The sequence below is a fragment of the Coturnix japonica genome, chromosome 4 (genome assembly GCF_054131305.1).
Source record: "Coturnix japonica strain WE chromosome 4, WE-NBRP24, whole genome shotgun sequence".
Classification (NCBI taxonomy): domain Eukaryota; kingdom Metazoa; phylum Chordata; class Aves; order Galliformes; family Phasianidae; genus Coturnix; species Coturnix japonica.
In genome coordinates, this window is record NC_140666.1 from 53,144,041 (window position 1) to 53,171,908 (window position 27,868).

The following is a 27,868-nucleotide window of genomic DNA, read 5'->3' on the forward strand; positions in this document are numbered from 1 at the left end:
TTTACTTTAATTTTACTCAACTTGAATAGACTTGTAAGATTTCATGACATGCACTGATGAGAGAAATTAACTTGCCTCTGCCCTTGAGCAGAGTTTTCTATTCATGACACAGTTCCTTTTAAAATGCAGTCATTATTGAAGTACAGTTATTTTACCATTACCTTCCCCAAACGGATCACAGCTGTTGGCTGGGTGGTTCCAGTCTTCAATGAAGAGCACCAGGAACCTGCTTTCCCTTTCCTTGTTTTGTAGCTGCAGGCATGTTCTGCGGGTCAGGTAGGAAGCAGTCCTTCTGGCTTTGCAGACAAGGCATTAGATGTGATGATCTGCCCTGGGTTCTCACTATTGGGACTGTTTGACAAGGCGGAAGGCTTCTAGGAACTCGTTGAAGTCAATGTTTCCATCTTTATTGAAATCAATGCTGCGAACTAAGTCATTGATGCCATCATCTGTGAGTTCAATGTTCATGTGGGAGCTGAACAGCTTCCAGGTTTGGTGGAACTCCTCAAATGAGATGAGACCTGTGAGGCAGGAAGGCACAGCTACCTCAGCACAAGGCCTACCTGCACCTGCTCAGATTCACCGCCTGCTACCCTAATGGAAGGAAGTGACTTTCAGATCTGCAACTAAAGTTCCTAGCGTGGAGAACAATGGATAAAATGCAAAATAAAAGTGGCAAAGAGACATAAAACAATGTTTGAGAACAAGAGGAAGACTTGTCTGTTCTACTTCCCGAAGTGTTTTGGTAGAGATAACTGCTCATGAGCAGATAACTCAGAATCCAAAGATGCTGCATTACTATTCTTGCTTTTATAACCATTTATTTTCTATTGAATTCCTCCAGAAAAGGGAAAAAAAAAAAAAAAAAAAAAAGCAAAACCTTAATTCCCTGCCTCAGCTGCACAATTGCTTTGAAATGCCTCAGCTGTGGACATGTGCAGTAATGACAGTATACCAAAAGTGTAATACAGTGACCAGTGCACCTTGTATACCTCCTTACCTGAATGATCTCAGTCTATGATCCTGAATATGGTCTCCAGGTTGGATCTGTTTCGATAGATAACTTCCAGCAAGCTCGACTGGATGTGCTGAAAGACAACATATTGTCATGCTCCTTCTGCCCTTTTCAATAGCTCCAGACTTCTGCTCTGAGCACTTGCTGCAAATCTTCCCATAATTAAAAATGTTTATGGCGCTTTGGAGTTCACCAGCAGTGCACTTTGCATTGTGGATATGTTATTAAATGAGTTCGTGATGTCTCAGCCCTCTGTGAAACTGAATTAAAGCACACCTGCAACCTGTCACTTCCAAATGGACAGCTTTCCCAGGCCAACAGAGGAGAATGGGACTCAAGCTATAACTACTGCAATTGTTTCTGCTGAGTGCAATCAGGAAAGCTGTGAATCATAGAATGGAGTACAGTTTTTCCGTTCAAAAACCTGTATCCAAAACTAGCTCAAGGCTTTTGTATGTATCATCCATTTCCATGGTGGAACAAGCACCTCTAGAATACTCAAATTCATGCAATTGCTTCATTGACTTCATTATGTTTTTGGATTATTCAGAAACTATTCACTCTCATAACCTTTCCTGCCATACTTGGCCCAATGTGCTTTGACAGAAGATGGTGAGCTGTACCTCTTGGCTCCTCTGCTCCATGGCCAAATCATCAAGCCAGGACTTGTACTCCAGCATGCCATCTGCTGTGCTGCGCACCAGCTGTGGTCTCAACATCCGCCACGGCAATCCCAGGCGCAAGACTGACTCCACCGCTGTTGCCCAGTTGCTCAGTGTGATCCTTCCTGTAGGGAAAAGGGAAAGCCATGGAGACCACTGAGACCAGTGGCTGAAAACTATGTAAAGACTGTCACCTGCAGGTGCTATAGGGAGCCAGGCTAGAAGCCAACTCCAGAAGATCTGTTTTGCCAAACTGCAACCCAGTTGGCACCAAAGAAAACTCTCAAGGAGCCCTGCTAGTTGTAGGGTCACGGAGCAGTAATAAAGCAAAAGCATTTAATGCTCTCCCTGCCACCAAAGCAAAAAGCCTACAACAGCATGCATCCCCAGCCTACTGCGCTGCTGACAGAGACAGCTCCTTTTCTCCATGGCACCTGTGAGCACTTCAGTTCATGTAAAGGCCTTACATAACTGTGCAGACATCTACCTACAGCAGCCGCTGCACAGTACAAGTGCTTTCTGCTCCCTCCAGCCTCAGCAAGCTTTTGACTACTGTAACAAATTAAGGCTGTGGAGCTGCAAACCTCTGAGCACTGTGAACTTTGGGTATTTCATTACAAACCTGCAGCTTGCATCCAGTCCTTTCCTGCAGTTTGTGGCCTGCACAACTACATGAGTAGTTCCTCAATGACCCAGGAACACAAAAAAGCTCCCAGTTTAGCAGCCACTCTAACAGTTAAACTGGACTTCTGGAAACAATTTCACAGCCTGGGAACCGATACCCACAGGAAGGCTGTTTGAACTGCCGTGTCTCTGTTTCCCCCAAGGCACATACAGATAGATGTCCTCAGCTTCACTGACTGTCCTGGCTGGTGCAAAAGCAGCCTGAGGATTATGAACTCATAGCTCACTCCTTAAGACTCTGACAGAGGGAGCTGGCACAGAAGGCATCCCTCAGTTTCCACTTCAAAGAGACTTTGGGGTTACAGAGGCTCTAGAGACCACTCAGACAAGTGACAGATGTGTTCCAGCTCATTTTTTCCAGTGCTTTCGCAGTACTCCTGTTGCAAAGGGTTCTCCTTGCAGCAAAGTTTGAACTGCTACACACTAGGCTCATCATCTCTTGCTTCTCTTCCAGCACACCCTCATTATAATAAGACATTAAAGCAGAAGAGAGACTGAATAACAGCAAATGGGATCAACACTATGGCAAGGTCTGACACAGTCTCTTATCTATGACAGTTACCGGCAGCTGTCAGTGAGGAATCACCCAACCAGACATTCATGCACCTTAACCTCTTCCACTCCATCCCACCAGAGAATTAAATCAGTGTCTCGTGGCTCAGATTTACCTGTATTGTCTTTATCATACCCCTTGAATGCACTGATGAGGGCAGAGGTGTGAGCAAACAGCTTTTCCCGCAGGGCTCGAAATGCTGACTCCTCTACTCTGCTGATTCTGAAGCATGCAGAAAAGAGAGAAGCATCTTAAGGACATGCCATGGAGTGCGAGAGAAGCTGTACATCCCAGTCCTCTTTTCTGTCTATGGACTGCCCACACCCTCCACAGCTACTGCTTCTCTGCAGTGCTCATGACAAGGCACTGCATACCTGGAGCAGTATTTCCCACAGCTGATGCAGTAAATCCCCGCCAAAGCACAGAAACCACTGCCCTTGCCTATGTAAGCTGTCAGCAGTTAGTTCGAGTCCAGGGAAAAACAGCCCATCCTAGCAAACGCCCAAAATCAGCAGCCAGTAAAAAAAAAAACCCTCCTATTTTGACTGTAATACTCCCTCGATTGCTTCCTCCTTGTCCCTTGTGAACCTCCCTTGGTCATTTCTACACAAAGCTCAAGCTCTCCCTTAGGGCTATGATTTAGGAACATGAAGCTATGAAAGTTGAGCTTTGGAGCCAAACTTTCTCAAAGCTCCCAAAGTTTTCCCTTTGGGAATTTTGACTTGGTGAATTCTTATCAACACAAGCCTTGCCTTTGGGTCATGGTGAGGGTGTGGGCTGTCTTGTTCGCTTGGTACTGAACAAAATGGGGCACCAGGTCTGGCCCCAGCTTCACATAGGCTCCCCTGTTGCTGCCAATCTCATAATAGTTTGAGGCTGAAAATATTGTCAGTACCTAAAGAAAGGTATTTATAGTCAGAATGTACATAGTTCAGTAACTCCTGATACAGCTGATCAATAATTTTATATATACTTGGGGAAAAAAGCAACTAACCTAACAGCCTACAAACACTGGAAGAAATAAAGAGACAAGCCTCCTCAAACATTCTACAGCAGCAGGATGGAAACCCAAGCATCCGTCCACCACCCCCTCACCCACCTTTCGGTTGTGACAGAACTCATAGCCCTCTTGCTTGCACTCATGGGAACGGATGAGGAACTGCAGGTTGTACTTCTCAAGGATCTTCCCTGTCACATCAGGCCCAAAGTAGCAGCCACCACCTCGCACTGTATTTTCTCTGCAGCCCTCCTGAGACATGGGGTCACTCCAGAGAATGTCTAAAATCTGAAGTAATCAGAACAGTTCACTGAATGATGTGTACCCACTGACATTTACTAAGCAAATACAGCACCATCTCTGCATCCCTGCTGGGACTACTGCTGCTGCTGCCATAGTGCAGAGATGTTTCCTGAATCACAGCTGAATCTCCATATTGCTCGGCAGGACTGTCACAGCCCTGAGCTACCATGGAAGTGACAATACTATTAGCCCAGAGCTACAGCCACACTCAAATTGCCTGAGGAAGAGAGGGGCCATGAGTGAGGCCTGATACAAGCTTTCCCTTTGCTCTTGCTGGATTTCAAAGAGACTTTTCTGACTCCCTGCAGTCCAAAACATATCCCAAGGACAGTACACCCAGCAGATCCCCAGACAAAGAGTGGGCTTAGAACTAAACTCCTTTGCACACCTGTCTGGATGTTCAGCAGCCTCCACTACTGTAAATGCTGACTCAGTGACCACTCTGTGGATTAAAGTTTAATCTCTTTAACCCTGACCTCAATATACAGCTTTACACTGATAAGGTGTCTAATGCCAGGATGTCATATGCGATGTGTGGTGAAGAACAATGGTTCGTCTGGTCCAACAGAAAGTGGAAATCAAGTTCCCGGGCTCTGAGAGCAACCTACTCACTGTACAGTGTGGATAAAATCAGAGAATCAGTCTGTTCTTAGTATCCAAGATCACAACTCTCTTGTCAGTAAATGACATGCTCGCTCATTAGCTACGGAGTTGGCCTCAAATATCCTGTGCACACACAGCAAGCGATACAAGCACTGGGCTCTATCGTCAGTCTTGCCTACCATTTATATCCCCTGCAGTGAATCACAAAAACCCATCACCCTGCTCTGTGCCTGAACAGCTTAATTTATACAACAGGGAAGTGTTGTGCTGGGGACAAATACTGGAACAGAGCCTGGAGTGCAGACAGCCAAAAACCCAATGAAAAGGCTGACGTGCAAGGCTAGGAGAAAGGCAGTAAGAGAACAGCAGCTAGCACCAGTCACATGGCCTGCACTCTTCTACAGGAATCTCGTGCACAGCTGTTCACTTGCTAGTGATTTATGCCATAGGATGGGCTGGACATAGCACAGTGATCTACCAAAATATCACCAGGGAGCAGAGAACAGAGCAGTTGGTCAAAAAACAGCAGAAAATCCATTAGCTCCTCTGATGGCACTTCAGCATTGACTTGCTCCTTAACTCCACTTTGCAGAGCAGCAAAATCTCTTTGCAAAGAGGTCTGTGCACTGACCCACACATTTTATAGCAAGATTCCTCAAAGGAACAGAGAACAAAGCTGTGGAAGGCATCAAAAGCTTATACTACTCACCTGCTTCCACTCCTCTTGCCGAGTCCAGCACGGCCCATCCAAATCTGTTAAGGAGACCAAACTGGAGTAAGTGGGCTCCTCCTCCTCCGAATCACTGATGTCCACCAACTTGCGGCACCACTCGATTTGCTCCTGCACTGTCTGCCGGACCCACCTGGAGAACTCCACCCTGTTGGTCATGCTGGGAGCCTGGGTTGGTCGGGGCTGTGAGGGTAAGCTGGGCATTGTCACGTTCCCTGCTGAATCAGGCTCTGCTTGGCTCTCCCCATTTATCTCCTTTATTTCCACATTTCTGTTTGACTGTTTTCTTTTCTTCCCTCTCAATACAGAAATAAACTGTAAGAGGAAGAGAGAAAGCACAGATAGTTAAATGGCTTGGAAAACTGGATCTCTACCTCTAACATCTTCGAGCAGAAATCTCAAGCCTCAATTATTTTTGCTGCAACGAAGTGGACATTAATTGAAGGAGATTGTTAATGCCACTTGCTCAGATGTACCATTCTTGGTTTATATCTGGGGCCACAAACGCAGCCTGAATACAGATTCATCTCTTCTTCACTGACTTCATGCTGCTCATCATTTCACAAAAGATAGATTGCATGGAGTTAATCTGCACTTGGAACAAGGCAGAAGAATGAGGGAAAGACTAACGACTAATGCAAGTGCTTGTCATTATGTTTAGAGAAGGGAAGTAGTATTTTCTCAACTAGCGTGCTTGGCACAGATAAACTAAATGACTTCTCACAGTCTGGAAATACTGCTTTCAGAGAAAGGAAAAAAAAAAAAAAAAGAGGCTAATGAACTATGGGATGACAAGATCCTGTCACTGCTGTGTTATTACTGTCAACACCAGCACACCCATGTAACTATGCAGTTGTTTACCATTGACCTCATTTCCAGAGGTCAATAACACTTCTTCCCTTCACATCTCCTGCACACACTATTAAATGAAATTGATGTCCTCCAAGACCCAAACACACTTTTTGACAACGAAGACCATCCTTTCCAACAGCCAAGCTGACACATAGGTGTAAGCTCTCTAACCATCAATTAGCAACACAGATTTCTCTTGCAACATCCAGGAAATGAAACCTACTTTATTCCTTTGAATTTTCTCAAGCATGTCCAGATCAGTAGTATCAGAGACGCCCCCATGTATAACAAGGACTTTCTGATCAATCAGAGTGGCCAGAGGTAGCCAGCAGAAGACATTCTGAATCATCTTCAAGATCTTCTTCCCGTGCAGCTAGCAGGACAGAAAAGAAAAGATGAAACATCAGGCCTTCAAAGTCCACATCTCATGTGCTGCAGAAGACACAAACACATGCCCACCTTGTATTTCTGCATGACTTCCTTGGTGAAACCATACCTAAAGGAACAGGAGAACAGAAGTTCAGTAAGATTTTTCGGTGACACCCTTGACATTGTCATCAGCCCCATAAGGAACCCGTACCGTAAGTTGACCATGTGGTCTTCATGGTTCCCTCGATTGAGATGAACCTCTTTTGGATATATCAAGAGGAAGGTGAAGAGAATGATGAGGATCTCGAGGGACTGTTTGCCCCTGTCTACAAAGTCCCCATTGAACACATAGGACTTGGAAGGAGAAGGAAGGCCATTCTGTAAAAGTAAGGACATGTATTATGTTATGAGAGGTTTCCCCATTACCTTCATATACCTTCCCACCAGCTGCACACCCTCTCACTCCTACCCCAAGTTACCTTATAGAATAGATCCTAACTTATTTTTATCCTCTAGGCTCCCAGTGGCAAATGCACTGAAAAGTGAAAACAGGGAGTCAGAAGGCGGTGCCACTGGTATTAGCACTTAAAAAAATAAAACACCAAAACACGTTCACTGGCACTTCCCAAATGTATGTGTATGTCCCGACAGTTCTCACAGGTCTAATAGTCAGTGAATGAATAAGCTTTTGCTTTGTAAAGCCATTTAAATTGACCTGGGCCCAATTTGCGAATGCTTCTCAGCATGACCCATGTGATAGCTCTCACCATGTCTGGCCAGCTTCTCCCTCACCAAACAAGGTGCTTACCTTATAAAATATGAGGAACAAGTCATCCAGCTGGCCATGCAAATCTCCTGACAGGCACAAAAAGGACAAGTTACAATGTGTTTACCTTTAACCAAAACACAGACAACTAACTTCCTACAAAGTATCCCCTCTATAAATGCCCATTAAAATATTGTAGGAGGTTCAAGGTTTGGCATTATTAAGGTTCTTGTTCCAATCCAAGTTGAAACCAGGCCATAACAGAGACTTAATGCCTAAAAGTTTCAGGCAAGTCTAAACTGATGATCAAATACAGCAGGGTATAGTATATAGTCATATAGTAGCAATTCATGTTTTCCATCCCTTCCACCTAAGAATTCTTCCCCAAAGACTGAGCAGTGCTTTCCCACCCAGACGTACCACACACAGTGACCTCCTCACTATAGCAGGTGGAGACATGACTGATGTTTGGCAATTGCTTGAGGTGCTTCCTGGTCTCATGTAGAAGGTTTAAGACATAGCGAGGGTGGAGCTGCTACTAGGAAAAAGTGAAGGAATTAAAGCAGGAAATCAGTTGACTTCCAAGCAGCAACACAGCTGTCTTCAGAAGCCCCAAAGGACCTCTGCAATAACCTGGATGGGAGACTCATACAATTTTTACTGTGACAGCAGTCACAGCCTGCAGACAGCACAAATACCAGGCAAAAGCAGCTCCACCTTGGCATCAGCAAAGGTGACGACAACACCCAAACCCTGTGGTGGATGCTATCCACTAGGCAGCACCATCCCCGGAGCAGCAGAAATTCCACACTGGTATCACAGGTAAGAAGCTGTTATGTTCTGTGTTTTACTTTGCTTTCTCCACATTAAGCCAGGTTTTGAGCTGCCATGTGATCTGCACAATATGTTTGCTCGAGGCTACTGAAAAAGCATCTAACAGGCTTTAGAGACTTTGTTTAAGTCTTCTTTTGTTTGGGTAAGGGAGGCTTTGACGTGTTTTGCTGTTCAGTACATTGTCTGGGGGATGGAAGCAGAACATTGTGATTATACAAGGATTTCTCTCGGTACAATTGCTGAACTGGTACTGGACTTCTTCATAAAACAAACAAAAAAACACACAGTTTAGGCCTTTTTTCTTTCCCCATTTCAAGTATATTTTTTTTCCTCACAAATCAAATCTGCACAGCAAAAACTATTTTTATTAATTCTTTCCACCTGGGCCAACCTATAATGCTTTTACAAATAAAAGCATTGCAACAAAAAAAGCGAGAAAGCGTTTCAGCATGGACTACTGTGGGGTTTTTTTGTTTTTTTTTTCCTTTAAAATGAATCTAAAGGTTAATATTGCTACATACCTACAAAGATTTTGCAGTTTGTCAGAACTGCAATTTCTGTAAGGAAAAGTTGCCCTGTAAAATCAGATCATTTCTACCCCTCAGAGTAACTGCCTGCCAGCTGCTCATGTTCAAATTAGCTGAGCTGCTGGGAAGTCCAAACACAAATCAGCTGTCCCACACCTCAGTATGCAAAAGCAGGAAATGTGGTTCCTTGCAGCATCCTTACTTGTTTTTGTTTGAAAGCTTCCAGCAAGGCAGTCGCATGGTCAGGAAGGAGTGGGAAAGAGAGATGGGGTCCAGTGTAGGATTCTGGCACCTCCAGGGACTCGTAGTCACAGTACTTCTCCAGCTCTGCCTCTTTGAAGCTTTCTCCACTTATGAACATGCGACTGATAAAATCCCCTGGATGGCAGATTGGTTGGATTGATTGTTTAAAAAGAAAGAGATGAAAGGAAAAAGGAAAGCTTGAAAGGAAGGAATGAGCACTTCAGCAAGTTATGGTCATCAGTGTAAATAGCTAATTCTGACGTGTCACCATCAGATTTTAGTCATAAGCTCATTAGCAAGTTCCCAGCACTAGGAAATAACATGTAATGCTCACTGCAGGTTCAGAAAGATACCGTACTGGTTGCAACCAGACAATCAATGAGAGACTAAATATACATAACATGAGTACTCTGGAACACTGTTTCCTAGATATAGATTCTCTGTACTTTCAGAAAGGGTCCTGCAAAGTGTTGGCTACTAGGGATCACTTTAAAAAGGCAGATTTCTAATACTGTTCTTAGAAAACATACTGAGGTTTTATTCTCCATTCCAGCTCCTAAGGAGTATGAAGCTCCACACCCCTTGCACAGCTGACAGCCCCCATGTAGTTCACTCTATGCAGTTTCCTGATGCTTTGCCCCTCCCTTGCTATTCTTAAGTGGCCCTTAAGTGGCACTGGACAACAAATAGAGCATGCAACCATCTGAGCTGCTGGTGCCTCATCTCCAAAAGGCACACACAGACTTACTTTCTTTACTGCTGCTTGGCGTGAAGTTGTCCATGAGGTAACTGAAGAAGTTGTGAAGCTGCAAGAAGAGAGAAAGCTCATCATCATTCACTCTGGAATATCCCCAGCGCTCACTGGAAATTCTGCAGAGTGGCAAGTTAACATCATCTTCTTTCTGCAAATATCATCCTTGCCCTTCTCATGTTGTCTGGCATGTACAGCAAATCAAGCTATACCTGTTCTGTATTGTTTTCCTTACAATGAAGTAAAAGGCTTTCTCTTAGCCATACACATAGAAGAACACAAAGCCCTCTCCCTGCTTGGCAGAAAGGCAGCGATAGAAGAGAATATTAAGCAAAGTTAAAGAAATCCAATGAGGATTGGCTCTTGAATTCAGAGTCAGGAAAGGGCTTATGATTTTAAAAGCTCCTTAGGGCTTTGTTTGAAGACTCATTTCTTAGGGTTATATCACACAACCAGGTGGGAAATCTTTAGGTAAAAAGGAGGTGGGAAACTCAGCCCTGAAGCACCGGCAGCCAGCAGCCAGAAACAAGTGGCATAGCCAGCATCCTCTTGGCTGAGAATTCAGAGAATACCAGAATGACTAATAATGTCAGGCCAGGAATGTTCTCTAAGAGAGAAGAGAGAATAAGTTCCATAGGAGACAGAGTTTTCTAAATAAAAACCAAAACCCAAACAAATAAAATTCCATATCCACAAATAACAACCGCCTCTACATTTAATGCAAAGTTGTGAAATTCTTGACATGTGGAAATTACTCTGCTTCCTTAATACATGATGCTCTTTTCCCCCTAGACTGCCCCATTCACCTTTAGCTACTTTGCACACTCACGCAGGAAGAAGCTGCCAGTTCCTGCCTTAAAAAAAAAAACAGTTTGCCGTTGCTTCATCCTCACGGAGAGAGAATTTTCCCCACGTACTCCTTTCCTTGGCACCTTACCTTGATCTGATCCTGCTCACAGGCATACTCAATGGATTGAAAGATTCTCCAAGTGCACCGTCGGCGCATTTCCAGGCGAGCAACGTAGCGCCGATACCACCTTTGGATCAGAACCGCTGCCTTGAAAGCTAGGGAACAAAACCAGAACAACCTGCTGAGCTTCAGTGGCTGCAGCAGCTGAGGTACCACCCTGCTATGCTCCTTTCCTGACCCTTACAACTGAATGGAGACCCTGCTCTCACAAGAGGAAGTTTTCAGAAAAGGTGTTCTGATGCCTAAACATTACGTATAACAGAACACCCACCTCTGTCCACTCTGTTTCCAGAGGTGATCTCACCCTGCCCAGAGACCTCTGGAGTGCTTCTAACTATCACTGCCAGCTCTTCAGCACCAGCGTTAACAATTTACTATTGCCTACACATCTAAATACATTCTTCAGCATCAACAGACAGATTAATCCTTTCTATCTACTGTCATCATTTTCACATCCCCATTACAGTCTAGGCATGCGTGCTTCAGGAAACCAGGCACCTGACTGAGACCACACAAAATGTTGGAGAGCAAAACAAGACACCGAGTCCCTTTCCAGAACCTTAAAACTAAAAAAGGTTTCTATCTATCTCCCTTCCTTTAAGCCAAATAAATACCTCAGCTTCTGCAGTTCTTGTCAAATTTCAGGAAATGATGTGTTAGTGTAAATGTTAATGTTTAATTATCTTGAAGTAAAATAAAGAGAAAGGGGAAAACCAGCTCTTCATCTGCTTAATGACACAGAAAGAATGAAAGGCACGGGTTTCCAAGTGGTTTCATGCTTCACCCCACAGCCAGCACTGGCACCAGGCTCTTCCCTCCAATCGATAGCCATACTGCCTGGTGTTTAAAACATAATCCTCTGCACTTCTCCAATTCCAGTAATTTTCATTATGAGCTCATTTCAGTTGGGGTGTGTGCTTTAGAGCAAAGTACACTGGTAGAATTTCCCATTTACTTCTCTGAGATCTGCAAGTGGAACATAATGTATCTCTACGAACACTTATATCCACCTTAGCTGGTATTATCACCATTTGGACTGCCCGGTTACTTTACACTGCCTTTTACTACTTGGCATCTCTTTTTGTCAGGCTCTGTGTCCCTTGTTGTTTACATCTAGAGCCCTGCATTCAAAGCATTTCCTAACAGAGCTTCTTTGTATCAAGCTTCAGACAGGGGAAGGACAACCGCTCTGCCTAGAGGCTGGCCCCAAAATCAAATGGAGGCTACAGTTAGCACAGCTGCAGAAACTTGCATTCCCCTGGCACGTGGTCCATGAGAGCACTGCTGTGTTCACTAGAGCAGGAAGAGCAACAGTGTGCATGGAGTGGGAAACCTTGGCTGAAACCTCTCACCCTTGCCCCAAAGGCTGCTAAGTTCTGGTAAGAGACAGACAATACATTCAGTTAATTACCTTGTATTAATTATATAAACCTCCTATGTACTTCAGCATGAAACACTACTTGACCTTTACCTGAAAAAGACATTCTGATAGCTTATGTATTGAATATAAGAATCCTTCTAATTTATGCCACTGTAAAACCACTAGGAGGTGCAAAACACAGCAAGGGAAGAGCTGTTGCTGTTGTGCAGATGGGGAGCTGAGTCACAGTGTGTGTATGGATGAGGAAGTAAGATTTGGTTAGCCTTAATTACTTCTGTTAGTCTTTACCTGGGCTGAAAAAGTGCCTTCTGATCTGCTGGGCTCTGAGCAAACAAAAAAAGGCTGTATTTTGTGCTCCTCCAATGCTACCACTTCAAGCTTCCTTTATAACAGCCTCCACACCAGCTGCCTTACTCTCCCTATAGCAATTTGGCCGCCATGCAGCCAGAGCCATAGTCACAATCACCCTCTAAATAACTTCTAAATACGTTGCATTCCCCTAACAGAGGATACATTAGCCAAATACTGCAGCAAGAATCTTCAAGTGAATCCCAAACAGAAACTAGTAGTTGTGACTCCACATGTATAAAAGAAAACCAAATACTCTGAAATATTAAAATCTATTATATGAGGATCTAAGCAGTAAACTGAATCTTATCTCATCATGTAAGCTGAAAAGCATGCCAAAGTGGCAGCACTCGAACTGAACTATGCCTGTTTATGTTAGCACTAGAGTTCACAAATCAGCTGTCAACAAATACTGGCTTCTTTATCTGAAACCTTTTATAACCAAAGCAATTGTGTCCTGGAATTATCTTGCCAAGTCTCCTGCATGACAAGTGCCAGCAGAATATGATTTATTTAGAAGACACTGCAGAAATATGGGCAGATAGCTAGAGCCAATAGTTCTGCTTTATCAGTCCTGCACCCCTAACACAGTCTTTAAACAGGAGGTCCAGCAAAAAGAGCAGTGTGCTATCATCATCTATCACCCTGACAGCACATGAGGTTACAGCACACACACATTAGCCAGAAATTGATTAGTTTGTCTGATGTTAGTTCCAACAGAACTGCTTTTTGCTGCTCCCCTTCTGGTCAGATCTGTATTGATTATCTGAACAGCTGGTATTTTCTCAAGCACATTGTGAGTCTTCTGCATGACATCTGAAATTCCTCATCACAGGACACGTCCAAAAGACATAATGTAACCTCCCCTCAGTATTACTGAGGAAAACGAGAATCTGGAAAAGAAACGCATCCCAGCACAACCTTCCGGCAGCACGTGCAGGAACAGACAGAGAAAGGTTACATTCCAAAGAACCACTCACCATTTTCAGACTTCTGCAGGGAGTACTTGTAGTTGGCATTTACAGAACTACCAGATCCCATGTTTTCCAACTGGTACTCCTAGAATGTCACAGTCTGGCTCAGTATCACCAAAACCACACAAGAGATGCAGGAAAGCATCTGATCAGAATCCAAACTGCTGCAACATGTCCCACAGTGCTGGGTCTGTAATTAAATATATTAACACTTATTAAAATCAACAAGTGGATGTCCTGTCTTGTGCCCAAGTACCTTTTCTGCTAACAGGTGTTTCCAGCTACCTGGTTGTCTTTTAGACCATCTGACATGAGGATTCCTGTCTTACTGTTTCAAATTTCAAGTCAGCTGTATGAATAAGAGCAATTTGGCACCTTTCACATATTACATATCTAGTTGCTGTAATTGTTCGGTAGGTGGAGAAACCAGGCATTTGTGCATTCACACAAAGCTCCACATGCTTAATTTTAGGCTTCTAAACTCTTAGTAATATGGTTGTCTTTGATGTGAACCTCCATTTCAAATGCTACCAGAAAAAAAGCATGATTGAGCTCTGAGAACAGACATAAGCTGTGAATCCTAATGCTACTTCTTCCATCACTCATGTGCCGCTAAAGCACCTGGATAAGGCAAAAAGGGCTAAAATACTCCATGATTGCATATTGGAAGCATTTGTACAGCGCATTGAAAAATGTTTTTTGATACTGATCTGGAAGCACGAAGGTAATTAAGTTGATTTGGCAACACTTCTGCAAATATTCATGCACAAATCCACCTGTGAAGGATAACTCTCATGAGGGATGAACACACATCTGGTATTTAAATCTATTTGCAGTTCCACAGCACGAAGGGAGATAAGTCTAAAATAACAATTAGCTATCATAAGAAAATAATCAGCTTTGTTAAACAAACACTGCTTTTCTTCACCTCGTGGATCTGCTTGGAGTGCGGGGGTGTACGATGCCATGAAGTGCTCAGATCCTGGCCATCATCAATGGACAGGCCAGCCAGACTCATGTTAACCTCACTGCTTGCTGTGTTGAGAGCAAAAGGATCCTGTTTCAGGAATAGGTCAAAAATCTGCAACCTCTCACTCGGAGGACAATCAGAGCATCTTCTACTGTTGGACATTTCCTCTGGGAGTTGGGGAAAGCAGGATATAAAACTCCATGTGCTACTGTTACAGTAGTTCCAGGCTGTATCACAAAGGATTTTAAAGTTTTGGTGGTTTTGTTTTGTTTGGTTGTTGTGTTTTATTTTATTTTATACCCAGAACTGAGTACAGGGGAGAAAGATAAGAAAGGAAAGGAAGGAAAAAATTACCTTAATCAGTGCTGGGTCTGGTGAGAGACCACATCTCAAAGGCTTCTGAAGGGTCAGAACAGTGGGACTGCAGAGGCACTTCTTCCCACCAGAGGAGGGAAAATCCCTTCTCCTTTTCTCACTTCCTGCAGCCCTTTTGCTGAGTCACTCTCTTTCTACCTACCCCGCATGGTTACTCTCTAAATAGATACAGATGGACAGAAATGCTAATTGAAGGAACACATCCGGTGTTGTGTAAGGTATACGTGCACTCCTTGCTCAGGGAGATGATCCACACTGAACTAAACATCAGCACAGAAAGTTTCTGGATGGATAATACGTTCAAGTTCTCTGTCCTGCTCAGAATGCTGAACTGCACAACTTCATGCTGTACGGATGATGCAACAGGAGAAAACTCTACAGTGTTGCTAACAAAATATCACTCGCTCTACTTTAACACCATTATTTAATATCAGCACCATAAGAGGCCTGAAATTACTACAAATTAGGCCCAAATACATCTGGTGCTTTATGGTATTTATGTTCCATAATGCAGTTACTTATTAACTATTTAAGCGGACAATTGCACACATACATACAAAAAAAAAATCCAAAGCTCTAGTAATTAAGGCTCTTCCTTGTCACCTCCCACCTTCAGGAAAAACAGATTGTCAAGCTCAGAATTCCTATGTGTAGACTTAGAATTCCCACATGGAAACCCAAACAAAAATGCCTTCCCTAAGAGATACGTCTGGAGATCTCAACATCTACAAAATCTGCTTCAAGGGTGGGAGGAGTGAGGAAGAAATGAAATCAACCCAATTGCTCATCACCTCTGATCCTTCCTCATCCAGCCAGCAGTGAAACATGTCCATCCTATACCTAAAACCCTGTTTCAAAGAAAAGGTGGCCCATATACTGCAGCCTGAAATACCCAACGACAGTGGCACTGCCTCAAATATAGGCTGCATATATATTTGAGATAAAATGATGCATATGTGAAACAGCTGGCTTCCTATTCCTTGTCTTGTTCTCCCCATTGTTGCCCTCCTGTAGAAATGCTGAGGTTTTCTGTGGTGCACTCAAAAGTCTTCTGAAACAGGATTTCTGCACTTCGTTTGAGAAGCTGCAATATACATCAATATGCCTTTAGCTTGTGACTCTCTCCTGCGATTCTGCATAGAATGATGCTGCATAGAGTATCCTCTAGCAAACATATGCTAAGTAAAGCAGGGGGTTAGCCCTTATGTATGCAAGTTACACCAGAACCAAAACACCAAAAAAATGTATGGACTGAAAAGCTGCACATGGATGTAGACAACTAACAGAGCAGCAAAGCTCAGTGCCTCAGCAGATCAGACACCCAGAGGAGATGCATGTTTCCTGGTCATCAGAGCTAGCACTGGAAAGGCAGGAGAAATATCTGACAGCTGTACTCCACGTGCATTTCCCAAGCCATGGGATAATATATTTGACTTTGCAACACAAGCTGCTGACTTGTTTAGTGATATAACAACACATAAAAGCTGATAAAGGAAATCTTGCATAAATACACACATCTTAATTAAAGAAAAAAACCTACAAAAACACCCACAAACAAACAAATTAGCAGTCCAAAACAGCAGCAACAAAAGTCTAAGTAAATTTCTGGATTTTCTGCAAGCATTAATTTAATCATTTCAAAATCAATGTGAGTGGCATCATTTTGAATCCAATTCTATGCACTGTAACATCACTGAGCTTGTCCACATTACAGATCTGTGCAGAATTTGGGGCTCCATCCTCGTGAATCAAAAGCCTCCTGGTAGGGAGCACCAGGCTGCTACAGCAGATCAAAGCAGCACATTTCCTAACTAAGACTACACAGTTTCCCTATCACAACCGAGCCCCCACTCGTGCGTTTTACAGACACTTGGGTGATTGAAGGAAGAGCTGAACAGAATCTGGAAGGCAATAAGAAAACAAACTGCACTCACTGGAAGTTTACTAGGAAGAAAACAGTGAAAGACAGATGTAAGAGTGAAACGAGATTTAATAACATGACACTCAGAAGCCACCAATGAAATAAATGAACGAAGTCAAATAGTTTCCCCAAGAATAAAATGCTCAGTAGCACTAGAGAAAGTGATGATCCTTCCTTTCCCTCCTAGATTAAATACTCCTGTCCCACGTGTACATCAGACTCAGCGCTGCTCGTAGCTGGAAACAAGATGGTAAAACTTGATTTATTCAATTCATGCGCTGAACCCTGCACCTGCAGTTACAGCAATGCCAAAAAGGAGAACTTTTTGTCCCAACCATAGATTTATACACCCTGACACATAAAAGGACATTTCACCTCAAACTATGGGTGCGGAGTGACTACTTCTGAACACAAAACACTGTAACAGAGAAAAGAAAAATACAACTTACCTTGCCACCGATTGCTAGCTTAAGGACTTACTCAAATACACACAGAAGCAGCTTGCTCTCCACTTTTTTTTTCTCTCCCGCTTATATAATCACCCTTCAGCAACAGAGTGATCAATAGTCTCTGATTTACTTGATTACAGATTCAGAAACTCCTCCTCAGAGATCTGAACGATGAAGTAAGTTGTTCCCTTAGGCATGCAGCAATAACTGCCTTCAAGCAATAACATTGCCTTCAGGAGCTGCAGAATAACACACATGTGCTGTTCTGCAGGGAGTGCAGATCCTTTGATTTATTTCCTGCACGGTTGTTCTGAGCAGCCTTAAGAACCTTCTCCCATGTGATGCTTAAGAAAGGTTACAGGTCTGAAATGGATTAGGATTACTGAGGAGGATTAGGAATGAGAAAGACGGTAGGTTGGCCTCTCTCATCTTAAAGAATGAGCTCTTACACACTTTCAAGATGCCTTTTTTTAAGTGCAGATTTCTCAAAGAAAAAGAAAGAAACATTTCACCTGTTCACCGTGTTGAGATGAAAAGTCTTAGGTGCTTTATAACTAGAGAGGCTGCAGAAACTAAAGAACATAGGAAGCAAGGGTAGAGTCACTTAGTTTTCATTCTTTACTTATCAGTTCTGACATAAAACTGGGCTTGATAAAGCAGAAAAGCTGTTTGACTTCCCATTCTCTAAAAAGCCAGCGCACAAAGCAGATGAAATGTCAGACAAGGACGAGCAGTGAGAAATTCCACTAACTAATAACTACTAATGATCCTTTTTCTACAAAAAGAACAAACAAACCAGATCTTACAAAGAATCAAAACCCACCAGAAACAACCAGCACTACATTTAATGTTTTCTTACACAGCCACCATTGTTTTGTTTAAAAGCTATAAAATACAAACCTGTCTCTCTGCATTCTTTATGAAAGATGTCACTTCTTACACAAAAGGAGCCCAAAACATTTAATGCATTAAATCATCTGGTTTGGAAACTTATCATTTATCTTTTTAGCATATAATTAAATGAGTTCCGTAAATCTTTCGGATTGAAGGATATCAATAAATACTATCAATAAAGCTTCATTTTGTTGGCAGTTGGGATGCCTGCACATCTATCAAGTGATAAAACACAAGGCAAAGCCTTCAGAAAATACTTTAAAAGAGCAAAAGGAACAGAAATAAAAGTGTATTTCTTCAAATGCAGCCTCCTGTACTCCACTTCCCCCCAGCCCCCAAATAACATGCTCTGTGGGTGAGCCTGAGTAACTTCTGAACAACTGATAGACACGAAAAGGAGTGGACGGCTGTTGCTGAAAATTCAGGGATCCCAACTACTTACACGCTCTGATCTGTTTGTATACATGTAAGCAAATACATTGGTTTCATTTTATAAATCACTGAGAATCCTGGCATGCCATTAACAGAAGGTAATCAGCCTAATGCTGCTGAGGTCAAGAAGACTATGCAAAATTCTACCTGTGAGGATCATTTCGTCTTTGCTTGTGGGTGGCAGTTACATAACAAAAACCTGTTGGAATGAGGAGTCAGGGACCGCACTGTGAATTAAAGCACTGTCATCTTGACACCTTGGAGATACCCTGGCCTCTGTCACTTACATCTTCCTCTGGGAAATATCAGTTTTTCAGCTTTTATCAGTTCTGGTATACAACTGCTAACATTGTTATTACTAACTGGGTCAAGGCAAAGCTGGCAGGCATTTATCCAGGCAGAAGCAGAGGATGCAGGTAAGTAGGTTACGACACTCAGCCAGACTCAGCACAAGGAGATAAAGGGACCACATCTCCCAAATGCTCTCTCAGGAACAGTTTGCATAACTGGAGAACAACCACTGCAAATGACAGCGCACATCTTCAGGAATGCCAAACTAGATAAAATCCTTGCAGGCATCTGCTTCAATGTTGTCCAGTACCCCAAAGCTTTATGTAGGTATCCATGGGTCTCAACTCCCTGAATCCTTCTGTATTTCTTGGATGTTTGCAGGAAGTGCCTGAATTCACAGTAAGCAGTCACAGCACAACCAGACTGAAATAAACCAGAAAGGAGGAGCTGTAACGTTTCTATTGATGACACCTTTTCTTAAACTCACTTGCTATTCCATCACAAGCTTCTCTCATCTATTAGGGAGCAAAAGTCTTTATCGGCACATCTCTTTGAATAGCTCCCAGTTTCTGATAAGTAAATGCACAGCAGCCCATGGCTGTGCATACAACTACTCCTTCTAGCCCACTTCCTTACGTTACACCAAAAAACTACTCCTTATACACCTGATGCCACCGGGCTAATGACCACAGACTCCATACAAGTCAGATATGGCTGACGACATTAACAGTAACATCACAGGTCTCCATCAATGAAGCAATCGGCAGCACATTTTTATTTCATTATGCTCATGCCTACATTCCACACAAAACAGATCTTTTTATTTATCAGTCAGTAAATGAGTATGTTCAAATTGCACAATTCTTCCCAAAAAAATAATAGCAAATTTTAGCTATCAATATCTGCTAGAACATCAATATAATTAAAACAAAATCAAACTTCCATTACAGTTCATTAACAATATAATCTGCAACACTTTATAGAACTAGCAAGTCTTTATTGCGTGAATGGTTCACTCATTTAGTAATCCAAAACAGCTGCACTGCTTTTGGGAGTGCTTTTAAAAGCATTTGCTGGTCTTGGAAAGCTTCAACTTTTCTCCTATTCAATCTGCTGAAACAAAAAGACAGACAGATAAATGTAAGAGCAGAGGTCTGTATACATGCATAGAAAGAAACAAAGTCTTCAGAATCCCTAAGAGAAAGGAACTAGTCTTGCTAAGCTCTAATGTCCAATATAACTACTGTGAATATAACACTAATGAGCATACAAAAATCTATTTGAACTGCGATGCTGCTTACTATGGTCCTACCAGGTCCACACAACCAGAGATTCTTGGAAGAAATGATGTGATTTGATATCTTCCTTTGAACACAGTGAAGCTGCCACATGAGGCACTGTGCGAGCTGAAGCACTTTGACTTTTTCTGTAAGTTGACAGGACAAAAATCTCAAAGGATGTTGATGTTCAGTTGGCTGTGAGAGACTGACACAGATTAAGCTCGATCTTTGCTTGTGCCAAGTGCTGAATATCACCTGCTCAGGTTCAGCTCGCCACCAGCAGGACTTCCTGTCATAGTTAGCCACCTGAAGATAGACCAAATGTATCTCACTAGTCAAACAGGTAAAAACAATACTTCAAGCTTCCATTTAGCAAACAACTACCAGTAGGTTACAACAGCAGCCACCCCTACCTCCCTACTTTATTAGAAGCACTTTTCCTACAGTAATCTCAAAGGGTTTTGCAAAGAAAGTCAGTACTTAATTCTTATCTCTAAATCAACTAGGGAAGGTATTTAACCAAGGTCGATAAGCAAACCAAGGGAATCAGGAACTCAGACTAGGTCACTTGAGTGCTGTTGCAGTGCTTTGTCCCTCAGTGACTCGTCAGCTGGAATTTTTATTGAAGTACAAGGAGCTCGGCATACCAGCATGTTATTTACTTCACTCCATAGTTCTGATCCATGTCTGGTACTTCTCTGGAAACGCAGCACTCATTACTGTAGTATACACTGTGTTACTGGTAGGCAAAGAGCAAAGAAGAAAAGAGGGAGTCAAAATCATTCTACAGATAAGAAGATTAATTTATAAAACTAGCAAAGCAGCAGAACAAATTTTAGTGGAACTAAAATTCTACATATATATATAGATATGTAGATGCAGAAGTGTTAAGAAAAGTGGAGGAAGACACGTTGAAGCTATTGCCAAGCTCTAATGCAAGTGACTGATCTAGAGAAAGTAGTGAGCTCCGTGTAAAAGTAATGTAAAAGGATAACCTGCAAAGGTGCAATCTGTGGAACCATAATGTTAAATAGAAGTAAATCTATTATAAAAATAAAATAAGCTACCTAACAGCTATGTGCCCATTTACTACTTAACAGTTTTTCACACATCAAGCAGGGCTGTCAGAAGCACCAAAGAGAGAGATTTCCAATGCTACCACAAACCTAAATGTTCCAACAGTCAAAGGCACGAATGACTTGGCAAGAAGAATTGTAGAAAGTACTGCTGATCAATCACCTAAGCAGTCCTGTTTTTCTCTGCTACAAAGCAACTTTCCATTACCAGACTAATCCAAACAAAGTGCCATTTCATGGCTGCAGATGGACAGACCACAGAGGAAGAGTTCTGTGGAAGTGAAGACACAGCACCACATGCACAAGCAGAAATCTAAGCTGGGAAACCATAAAACACTCAAGCAGAGGTACATGAAGATCCCAAGGAAGTTTTTGGCCTGATGAATGGTAGAAGGTACTGATTGACATCTCTGAAGCTAATACTTACTTATTTAAGACTGGCTTCACTGACAGTACCTGTACAGAAAGTGTGAAGGGTTGTCATTCTGGTAAATTAAAAGGTAATTAAAAGCCTACTTAGAAACAGCATAGGATGAAGTTATGAAACCACATAATGGAAAAATCAAGAACTATGCTTGATGTTCAGCTGTTTCTTAATATCAGACCATTTCTTTTTTAGTAAAAACTCTGAAATACACAACATTTCAGTTCCCAAAACTAAGCAGTAGATTTCATTCCTGTGTAACACTTTAGCTGCCCTCTGTAATATTCATAACTGTGCTTTAACAACAAAACTGCAGAGATGATGGTGATGGGATTCTTCTCTGACGCTTTCAACCTACAACAGCAGACTATTATGAAATGACCACGCATAGAGTTCAGAAACATTTTAACATACAAAATATAAATCAGCCTTAAATTCTCCAAAGATGGCCGAGTAGCACATCCTTTTCACCATCTCTTCCTTGCATGGCTTTTGAATTTCTGACAACAAAGTAACTGCGCTTCTGCTTCGGAAGAATTTTAAGTGAAAGTCTACAAGCTGTACAGAATTTAAAAGAAATACCTGAAAGAGTGTATCAAAATTGATGTTCTGCTGTCCAGTAGCATTGAGAGCTTTCATGGCTGGCGTTCTGTGGGAAAATAGTGCAATAGCATTAAATACAAAAGAAGAAAATGTCCAAGTCTCCAAGCTTTTTTAATATGAAAGTGATATCTCACTACAAGAGGTCCAATCTAATATTACCTTCGGTCATCACGAGGAGGAGGGGTAGTCCAATGGTCATAGTTTGTCTCCACACGAAACCATCTGTCGTGTAACACACAAATATAAAAGCAAACACCAAGTGCATCAGCAGGTAATTAATAAACATCAAGAACTGATATTTCTGTATGTCCGAAAGGAAAAAAAAAATTCTCTCAGAAACCTCTTCCCTGCGCCTCTTGTAAATCTAAGGGTTAGCATACATAGCAGTCTTCACCATAAGCTACTCAACACACACACACAAAAGAGTGATGACCGAACTGCTAGTGGTAAAACTACTAACAACTAGAACAAAAGTAAGGTTGGGCCTTTATAGAGATAAGCGGAAAAAAGATTACGGGCACGTAGCCTGAATCTGCATTCGCTCTGAATTCTCCACTTTGGAGAACACAGAGCCAACAGGCCATCTGGCTGTATCCAAGCCAATATTTATTGCATAAGCAGTCATTAAGTGCCATTTTTTAATTGCAGGCCAACTATTGCAGATCTTCTAATATTAAGCTGCCAATTTCACAAACTTCATAGGAAACAACTATTTTTGAGCCTTCAATTCTTCTGTCACAGTGGTGAAAACTAACTTGAATTTTATCATCCAATACTTGGCAGACAGACATCCAGGATGAGCCCTCAGGTCTTGTCTCCTTTAGAATCTAAGTAAAAATAAATGTATGCAGAAGCTTTTGCCACCTTTGAAGCACTGACTGTCCCAACCTGACATGATGTTGTGATCCATTCTTCTTGAGGAGTGACAGATCTTTTCAGGGGCTCTCAAACTTTCCCTGCTCAGCTGTGAGCACTGATAAGAGATGAACCTGGATCTACACTAAAAGCCATCCCATTAACCTTACCTATCACTCAAGAGAGAGTATGAAAAAGTAAAACGAAACATTTTCTCCACTTACGCTCCACTTAAAGGATCGAGAGGCCAGAGGTCTGCTGGCCCTCTTCTATTTCTTGTTATGACCATGCCTTCTTTGGGCGATACACCTCCTACAATATAGTAAACTTCAGCAATGATGGGAATGTCAGCTAGTCTGAGAACAGCTGACTGAAAGTCCTCTGCTCTGCTCAGGGTCTGATATAAAAAGGAAATCACAATGAAACAGAAGTCAGGGAGCACAGGCAAGCACAAAAGTGAAACAGTTCCAGCACAGTTGCAAATAACAATGAACTATAAAGTGCTGTTTGAAAATATTTCTTTGAAAACAGCTTTCTGAACTGACACAGGAACATGAAATGAGTGCAGCTCACAACTGACATCATTCCTTCCATCTTTGCAAATATACAAAGGAAAAAGTAAATAAACATATATAAACACACGTACACCAATGTATATGAGGAAAAGCAAAAGAAGTTCAAAACCAAAATTGCTCTCTATTGTTTTCAACCATTAATTATTTCTGACAGCAGCACCACAGCCATTAGTCTCAATCACAGTCTCAACTTGCATCTTCAGCTCAAAAAACATGAAAAATAAGGTACCCAACAGACACTCCAACTCTGCAGGGCGACCACTTAACAAACCTAACTCATATTTGCTATAATCCACAAATGTGAGAAGCAGATCTGTTTTTATGGTAGCAGGAAGCTAACACAGTATTCGTAAAACATGCTCTATATAATACCAGTGTAACTCCTGCTACTCAACAGCAAGCTCTGATTTGGGGGCATTATCTATTTGCTCTTTTGAAATATATTTACTTTGCATTTATTGCATTTTCCATGAAAACATTAGATAAAAAGTCAAATTTACTTGGATTTGTACAAGTTGAAACAACATCACTGTGAAAAAAGACTAAAACACAATCGCACTTACATCTCGGATAAGCCAGCTGACAGGGTAATTTCGATTCAGAAACGCAGCTATTGCATTTTCCCACCAGCTACCACCCTCTGAGGGGAAGAAAAGAGAAAAGAAAGGAACAATGAAGAAAGTTAAATGAACAAAGGTCAACTTTATACTTAAAAAGCAGAAAAAAGCCAGCAGAAACAATGCTTGCCTCTTGAGAGACCCCCACCTTAATTTAAAGTCATCTCCCTTTTCAGCCATATCTCATAAGTTCATTTCCCCACATTTTATTTCAATTGCACGGTGACAGATAGAAAAGCAAGCTGTCACGTGCAGAGGCTCAGCACAAACTGAGCGAATTACTGTTGCCTGTAGTTAAAAAGAGACAAGACACACGGGCAATGCAGGCAGACATCAGCACATCAGGTCCTGATGGACAAGATGGGTCCATTTCACACAAAAGCTTGCGGAATGGTTTTGGCCATTGAATGAACCATCTCACTGCAGTCCCAAGTGATCCTTACACTGAATGCTGAAGCACGCTGCCGAGATAAAGCAGGGACAATAGGAGCACACTGATTTTGTCCCCAGGTTGTTCCCATTCAGAAACTTTGGTCTGGAAATCTTTCTAAATCAACTCTTTTGCAAAGGCTTATAAACTGAAGGCATTATTTCCCAGGTGACGTCAGTACAAATTAAGGGCAGTTTGCACCTCTTAGTTGAACCAGGATAGTTCAGTTTTGAAAAAATGAAATAACTATGCTAGCATCAAAAGCAGGATCTTAAAAACAGGAATTGCAAGCTACTAAATCATCTAGAGAACACAACAAGGCAACATTAGCAAAAGAAACAGGAACCAAAAGGTGTGTGTGTTCCTGGTCAGGATTCCTACTCATAGCGACAATCGATATTTATATAGGACTCTCAGTCACATCCCACCTCTTCTTTCAAGCTGTCTTAAGGGGACAGAGAAAGCTGGAAAACAGAGGGAGGAGCAAAGAAATAGGAAAGCAGTTTATTTACTATATACTATATATATTATTTACTATATACTATATATATAAACTTATTTCTTTTAACATCTATTCTGCTGACTCCAACTGAGTTCATCTTTTACTGTCTTCTCCAAGGTTCTCTGTCTCCTTTGACACTATTTGCACTCAGATGACGCTGTGCTGATAAACAAATGCCTCCTTCCCTTTGCAGCTGTCAAATACTGGCAGCACAAGAGCTTTTACCCCCTGACAGACATAGAAGTTATTCAGTTTCATTTCCTTCTTGAAAACCTTCAGAGCTTTTACTTCTGGGAGAATGCAGCAGAAGAGCTGGAGGAGGCAACAACCAACTGAAATAGAGTACCTAAAGTCAAGCATAGAAGGCAGGTTTTTTACTTATTTCTTTACCTCGTTCATCACCAGAGATTGTGAACTTGTGAGGACTTTGCCCAGTCCATAAACCTACGTAGCCAAGAAACGTCGTTCCTCGATATGCTATCTGAAACCAGGAGACATGGAGTGTTTCAGCATTCTGGAACAGAGCACTTTAACAAATAGAAGCAACATTCTGAAACAGTACGGCCTACTCTTCCTGTACCTTTCATGCATCATTCTGAAAACCTCTTTAAAACCTTTTGTCCTGTAGGAAATGTTGCAAAGGATGTCATAAAAAGACTCCAAGGACCAAAATACAACGCATTTAATTTGTTAATGATTGTCAACTGCTACAAAATTACTGCTCAAGTTGGCAAGAGGTCAAGTAAGAACGAAAGAAAGAATTATTTCTTTACAAAAAGTACAAATGAACATTAAGAAAAGCACACCTGCAAGGGCTGCATTAGCAAATAGTTCACTTTTGGCAATTTTCATCTAAAACACAAGTGCATTAGTAAATAAAACTAAGAAGGCCTAAGGAAAATGCCTCAGAATCTCTTCCTGCCAAAATGGATTTAATTCCTATGTTCTTTAGTATTTATTTGCATTCAGAATCTTGGCATTTTCTTCTTTCCTCCTTCCAAATAATGACCTTGAGACACAAGATCACGTTGTTTAATTCATCCCAATTTGCCACACTGAACTAGAAGTCTGGCAAGCAGAGAGTTCCTCACAGAGAGGAACTGTGGCCTTCTGATAATTCAGTGACTTTGGGTCTCAAACCTCATCACTAGATTCAATAGCACAGTGCGTGCAGCTGTACAGCAGTACACCACCGCTTCACAGAATACCACTCAACCACACCACAGTTTATACCTGCCCGCTTCTTATAAACTGCACGTCGATGGTGATCTTGCTTAACAGATCTACAAAATCATAATCCAGGTTCCGCCCGTGGTAAATGTTTCCTTTGTCATCCTGAGCGATGATACTCGTGCAAAACCTTCAAGAACAAAACAGGGAAAGGAGGATTGTGAGAAGTCCTGCCCTGCGCCCCGTCCCGCCGGGCGCTCAGCACAGCCCGCCTGCAGCACCACGGCACCACGGCCAAGGGCAGCTCCTCCGCCCCGTCCTCATCTGCCCTTCCACGTGTGCTCCCACCGAACCGTCCCGATGAGTTTGTGCCGCTTACGCCGTAGACTCGTAGGCGAAGTTGAGCAGCACTCCGTCTCCCAGACTGACCCCGAGCGCCTCGCACAGCCCTCGGATTTCCCCGGCGAAGGGCTGCGGCATGTAGGACTCGAGCTCCGCCGCTATCGGACGAATGACGTCGTGGAACCATTTCGGCACGGTTTCGCTGCAAAACACGCTCCGAGGCGTTAGCGAGCCGAGGGCAACGCAATGTCCGCGGCGAGACGCGACGGGCAGCCGCTCCGCCGCCCATAAGCGCCCAGCAGCCCGGCCCCCCCGGCCCGCACTCACTCGATGACCCGGGCGACGGCGGCTCGCAGGAAGGCGGGCTCGAAGTGCCGCAGCACCGGCAGCCAGCGCTCCTCGGCCGGGCTGTCCAAGCTCACGTTACACAGCAGCGGGGCCGCCGACGGCCGGGCCGCCGCCCCGCACAGCGCCCACAACAGCAGCAGCCCCGGCAGCGGGCAGCCCCGCACCGCTACCCGCAGCATCGCTACCGACCCGGCCGCCGGAGGGAACAGCGGCCGCATCACGCCCCTGAGGGGCGGCACAGGGGGAAGGGCCAGCAGATGGCGGAGCGGAGCGCGGCCTTGGCCTCCCGCGGGGAGAGCCCCTCACAGCCCTTCCTGCCCACCGCCACCACACAGGCAATGAAGGGAGGAAGGAAGGCACGGCTGCGTGCAAAAAGGTGGCAGAGGAAGGATGCAAAACGTCTGTTTCATATCTCTGAGGTGCTGTCATGTTTAAATGGGGGAGGCTCTTGAGAAACTAGGCACCCAGGGGCTGAATACAACGCCTGCAGGGAAGAAACACTTCTTCCAGCTTCAAAAACAAACTACTTCAAAATCAGCGCCCACAGATTAGGGAAAATGCACCCAGCTGTTCGCTGAACAGGGAGAAGAGGGAAAGGGGGTTTCCTACAACTGCGCTTCACTCAGCGTTCTCCCCAGCTGTGGTCTCCAGCCACCAACTGCAGTAAGCTCCTTCTTCACGTCTCTGCCAGCAGCCTGAAGGCTGTTAGCTTCCATGCTCCAGTAAGCAAGGTGGGACAAGGAGAATAAAAA

At 43.0% G+C, this 27,868-nt stretch overlaps 2 protein-coding genes across 4 annotated transcripts; both read right to left on the reverse strand.

Moving 5' to 3' along the window:
* Window positions 1–221: 221 nt before the first annotated feature.
* Window positions 222–13,763, reverse strand: PPEF2 (protein phosphatase with EF-hand domain 2). Its single transcript, XM_032444578.2, is given in 16 exon segments — window positions 222–521; window positions 1,001–1,088; window positions 1,639–1,802; window positions 3,030–3,136; window positions 3,667–3,809; window positions 4,014–4,199; window positions 5,527–5,862; window positions 6,623–6,772; window positions 6,859–6,895; window positions 6,980–7,146; window positions 7,577–7,623; window positions 7,955–8,069; window positions 9,098–9,273; window positions 9,887–9,944; window positions 10,827–10,954; window positions 13,569–13,763. Coding segments are annotated over 16 exon segments (2,142 nt in total). The 5' UTR covers window positions 13,630–13,763; the 3' UTR covers window positions 222–342.
* A 5,883-nt stretch (window positions 13,764–19,646) lies between these two features.
* NAAA (N-acylethanolamine acid amidase) lies at window positions 19,647–27,337 on the reverse strand. Of its 3 annotated transcripts, none has more exons than XM_015861501.3 (11): window positions 27,096–27,337; window positions 26,806–26,970; window positions 26,490–26,616; window positions 25,647–25,737; window positions 24,271–24,347; window positions 23,357–23,529; window positions 22,437–22,499; window positions 22,257–22,323; window positions 21,678–21,706; window positions 20,822–20,913; window positions 19,647–20,004 (listed from the first exon to the last, which is right to left on the reverse strand). In XM_015861501.3, exons 1-10 carry the CDS (start codon window positions 27,332–27,334, stop codon window positions 20,838–20,840), a joined length of 1,107 nt encoding a protein of 368 aa, XP_015716987.2. In that variant the 5' UTR covers window positions 27,335–27,337; the 3' UTR covers window positions 19,647–20,004; window positions 20,822–20,837. The 3 variants fall into 3 exon arrangements, with proteins under 3 accessions (XP_015716987.2, XP_015716986.2, XP_085402970.1); XM_015861500.3 differs by having other exon boundaries at window positions 19,647–20,007; XM_085546844.1 differs by lacking the exon at window positions 19,647–20,004 and adding an exon at window positions 20,196–20,480.
* Between the last annotated feature and the right edge of the window lie 531 nt (window positions 27,338–27,868).

Coding starts and splice junctions, on each gene's coding strand:
- NAAA (XM_015861501.3), bottom strand. CDS start 27,334: ATGCGGCCGCTGTTCCCTCCGGCGGCCGGGTCGGTAGCGATGCTGCGG. Junction 22,500..23,356: donor CTCGATCCTTTAAGTGGAGC/GTAAGTGGAGAA, acceptor GTTACACGACAG/ATGGTTTCGTGTGGAGACAA. Junction 20,914..21,677: donor GTGAAGCCAGTCTTAAATAA/GTAAGTATTAGC, acceptor TTTGCCTACCAG/TAACACAGTGTATACTACAG.